Source organism: Danio aesculapii, chromosome 8 (genome assembly GCF_903798145.1).
Source record: "Danio aesculapii chromosome 8, fDanAes4.1, whole genome shotgun sequence".
Lineage (NCBI taxonomy): Eukaryota > Metazoa > Chordata > Actinopteri > Cypriniformes > Danionidae > Danio > Danio aesculapii.
The window spans coordinates 87,429-91,754 of NC_079442.1; the positions used below are offsets into that span (position 1 = coordinate 87,429).

A 4,326-nucleotide genomic window follows, 5' to 3' on the forward strand; every position below is an offset into this window, starting at 1 on the left:
TCCATCCATCCGTTCACCCATCCATCCATTCATCCATCCATCCATTCATTCATCCATCCATCCGTTCACCCATCCATCCATTCATCCATCCATCCGTTCATCCATCCATCCGTTCACCCATCCATCCATTCATCCATCCATCCATCCATTCATCCATCCGTTCATCCGTACACCCATCCATCCATCCATCCATTCATCTATCCATCCATCCATTCATCCATCCATCCATTCCTCCATCCATTCATTCATCCATCCATCCATCCATTCATTCATCCATCCATCCGTTCACCCATCCATCCATTCATCCATCCATCCATCCATTCATCCATCCGTCCGTCCATCCTTCTGGTCATCCGTCCGTTCATCCATCCATCCATCCATTCATCCATCCATTTATCCAACCATCCATCTGTCCATCCATTCATCCATCCATCCATCCATCCGTCCGTTCATCTGTCCGTTCATCCATCCATTCATTCATCCATCCATTCATCCGTCCATTCATCCGTCCGTCCATCCGTCCGTCCGTCCATCCGTCCGTTCATCCATCCATCCATCCATCCATCCGTTCATCCATCCATTCATCCATCCATTCATCCATCCATCCGTCCGTCCGTCCGTCCGTCCGTCCGTCCGTCCATCCGTCCGTCCGTCCGTCCGTCCGTCCGTCCATCCCTCCATCCATCCATCCATCCATCCGTTCATCCATCAAAAAGTGCCTTGAATCCTTTATGGTGAGTAAACCCTGGGGTAAACTCTTTTCTTGGGTGACCAACCCTTTAAATCAGTGGTCTTGAACTCAATTCCTGGAGGGCCGCTGCTCTGCATGGTTTAGCTTCGACATCCTCCAGCTCACACCTGCTGAACAGTCCACAGTCGTCTTGAAGACCCTTAATTATTTGATCAGCTGTGTTTGATTAGAGTTGGAGCAGAACTGTGCAGAGCTGTGGTCCTCCAGGAGCTGAGTCTGAGACCTGTGCTTTAAATGATGTGAGACATATAACGCATCACAGAGATCTTCTCCAGAGCAGGTGCGTCCAGCTTCTGCTGCAGTCATGCAGAAATCCTCAATAACAGGGATCCCACACTCCAGTTTATCTCCAACCTGCTTCAACACACCTGTCTGGAGGCTTCTAGTGTACCCGGTAAGAGCTTGATTAGCTGGTTCAGGTGTGTTGGAGGTAAACTCTGCAGGACACCGGCCCTCCAGGCTCGAGCATTTATCTGTATAAACTGTACAGTATGTATCTGTAGGCAGCACTGTGCTCAAACTTACAACCAAACAAATAGCCAGAGAAATGCGCAAAAACTAGCAGAAGACTACAAATGCTAGCGTAGCATGGATGGGCTCAGGAGAGCGGCTCCCCCTGTGGGCCAGAGCAGGCGGTGCAGGACCGGGGCAGAAACCTGTCAGCTTCAGTGCTCGGGTCACACCGCAGACATCATTACGCTTGATAAGCTGTTGAACACACAATTCACAACAGGAGATTTCAAAATGAGGACGACTCGAGGCCTCCTCTGGTGTTCTCTGTGATGATCACGCTATTATAAAGAGAATAATCAGAGGGACTTTATCTGACACGGCCAATATAATGACAGATAAACACTGAACTCACTGACTAGCAGAACCTTTACTGGGCTGACATGTCAAATTCTGTTGATGAAGTCAAATGAAAACAACAGCAGCACCGAGCAGCGTTAGCTGGACCTATCTAATGCTCGACCAATAGGATTCTCTAATGATCGATTTGACAGCTTTGAAATATCTGCAATGTGAATATACAATAATCATCAATCACACGGATCAAACCGAGGCAGCATCGCAGAGAGGCTGGATTGACCGGCCGCTAGCACAGTTCTCCTCAGCCAGCACAGGTGCAGCTAAACCATTGAGCAGCAGCGCTACTCTGACATACCAAAATGGCTTTTACTCCAGCCAGAGCACATCTGCTTCATAAATCAGCCTGCGCTCACGACGCGTCACCTTCACCTTTGTATATTCAAAACAGCCAGAGCCGCCACACACAGCCACAGATTGAGATGGAGCAGGACAGCCATTTCAAAACATCAACACAGCCCTGGCTAAACTAGCACAGCCATTAGCACACCATTAACCTACTCTAAGCTGATCCTGGAGAGATGAGCGCTCAGGATAGAGCGGCGCAGCTTTTGATGTTAGCTAAGCCGAGCGGGCATTGGCCACAAATCTGTGCCAGATCACCAACTGCACACGGCAGAAAATAAATCCACTTGCCTGGATGTCAGGAGCGCGCTGCTTCCAGCCACTGCACACGGCCGTGCACCATCAGCCGCTAATCCTTCCTTTGTGTCAATGGAGAAAAGTGTCCGAGCTCTGCAGAGGAGCTGAGCGGGAGAGACAGAACCGACAGAAGCAGCAGCTGCAACACAGCAGAGCCGATGAAAGAGAAGCGGCAGCGGAGAACAGCGGAGAACAGAACGGCGGAGGATTGAAGAGTGAGGAGAGCAGGAGGTGCAGAGCAGATCAGATGGGGAGGGGGAGGGGCTGAGCTGCTGAGCGGGATCAGGGATAACCAGACTCTAGCAGGAAACAGCAGCTGGGAGAGCAGAACGGACAAGCGGAGGGGGGGGGCGGAGAGAGAGAGAGGGAGAGAGGGAGGGGGAGGGGTGGAGAGAGAGAGGGAGGGGGAGAGAGGTATAGAGGGAGAGAGAGAGGGAGGGAGCGGGAGAGTTGGGCTTTCTGGGTTACGGCGCGGCGTTTACTGCACACCATAACAATAGCCATCTGTAGGGAACCTCTGGAGGAGCAGCACCTGTTAGCGAGGGCTGAGCGGCTCCGGCTTCGGCTGCGGGGGGTTGGGGACGCTCCACGCTCCTTCACACACACAATAAACACAACAAAAGAGGACAAAGGCATCCTCGCGCTCTACAACACTGAGCCGAGGACCGTGTTCATTCCTGCCATGCCTTCTGATGTGTGCAAAACAGTGTTTCCCGCACCCGCATGCGGATCACTCACACACTGCCTTTATTTTGGGTACAACGCTCTCACAACTGCCATCTAGCAGAGCTGCGGCGAGTCTCCAACAGCAGAGCTTCAGGACACATCCAGCTGTATATCTGAGCGCTGTGGTCTCGTGTGCTGTGAGTTTTGGCCATTTTGAACAGGCTGAAATGAAGCCCTAAAGCTGCAGCACAGGCAGGAGCCCCCTGATTCTGGGACAGCGTCAGCATTCAGTGCAGTACATGAATATCCTCCCCCACCCCATCAGCCTATTGTGCTTTATTCTTTACATATGCTAAACCGCTGGACTCCACAGTCCTGTCCATCCACACACAGCTCCACTACGTGTGTATGAGCATGTGTGTGTGTGTGTGTGTGTTTCTCAGATGTTGCTGTGCGACTCCATCTTGTCCTCCATCCTGCTGCATGAACGGTGAGTGCATCCATGCGCTCCAGATCACAAACCAGCAGCTCTTAAAGGGCCAGTGCATGAGCCAAACTTTCCTGATGTGCCTTCTTCACTGTTGAACAGATGAGTGGAGCCGGTCACACAAACACATTCATTAATCCGTTATCTACTCCCCACGGTGGTGTTCTAAATGTATGATGCACCTCTTTCTGGACAAATGAAAGGCGAAACAAAACAGTTCTGCTGGCTCTTGTCTACAGGATAAGGAGTTTCCTCCATCTTCAGAGAGGCTTTCAGAGTCTTAGGACAGTCCACATCACTCCTGCTGAGTCTGTCCAGCGGTCTGATGGCTGTACACCAGCATGACCCCTTGACCCCTTAGTCCTCACTCTGACCCCTCAGACCCCTCATACCACTAAACTGAGACACACACACCTGTACACCTCTACAACTGAGACACACACACACCTGTACACCTCTACAACTGAGACGCACACACCTGTACACCTCTACAACTGAGACACACACACCTGTACACCTCTACAACTGAGACACACATACCTGTACACCTCTACAACTGAGGAACACACACCTGTACACCTCTACAACTGAGACACACACACCTGTACACCTCTACAACTGAGGAACACACACCTGTACACCTCTACAACTGAGACACACACACCTGTACACCTTTACAACTGAGACACACACACCTGTACGCCTCTACAACTGAGACACACACACCTGTACGCCTCTACAACTGAGACACACACACCTGTACGCCTCTACAACTGAGACACACACACCTGTACGCCTCTACAACTGAGACACACACACCTGTACGCCTCTACAACTGAGACACACACACCTGTACGCCTCTACAACTGAGACACACACACCTGTACACCTCTACAACTGAGACACACACACC

The 4,326-nt window shown here is 51.1% G+C and overlaps 1 protein-coding gene across 1 annotated transcript in view; it reads right to left on the minus strand.

The window, feature by feature from the left end:
* Nucleotides 1–1,309: 1,309 nt before the first annotated feature.
* Nucleotides 1,310–4,326, minus strand: part of LOC130233989 (membrane-associated guanylate kinase, WW and PDZ domain-containing protein 1-like) — an 11,131-nt gene continuing 8,114 nt past the window's right edge. Inside the window, exons 3-4 of the mRNA XM_056464267.1 lie at nt 2,251–2,364; nt 1,310–1,459 (exon numbers count right to left, since the gene is read on the minus strand). Coding sequence (XP_056320242.1) covers nt 1,310–1,459; nt 2,251–2,364 — 264 coding nt within the window. The remainder of the gene's footprint in view (nt 1,460–2,250; nt 2,365–4,326) is intronic.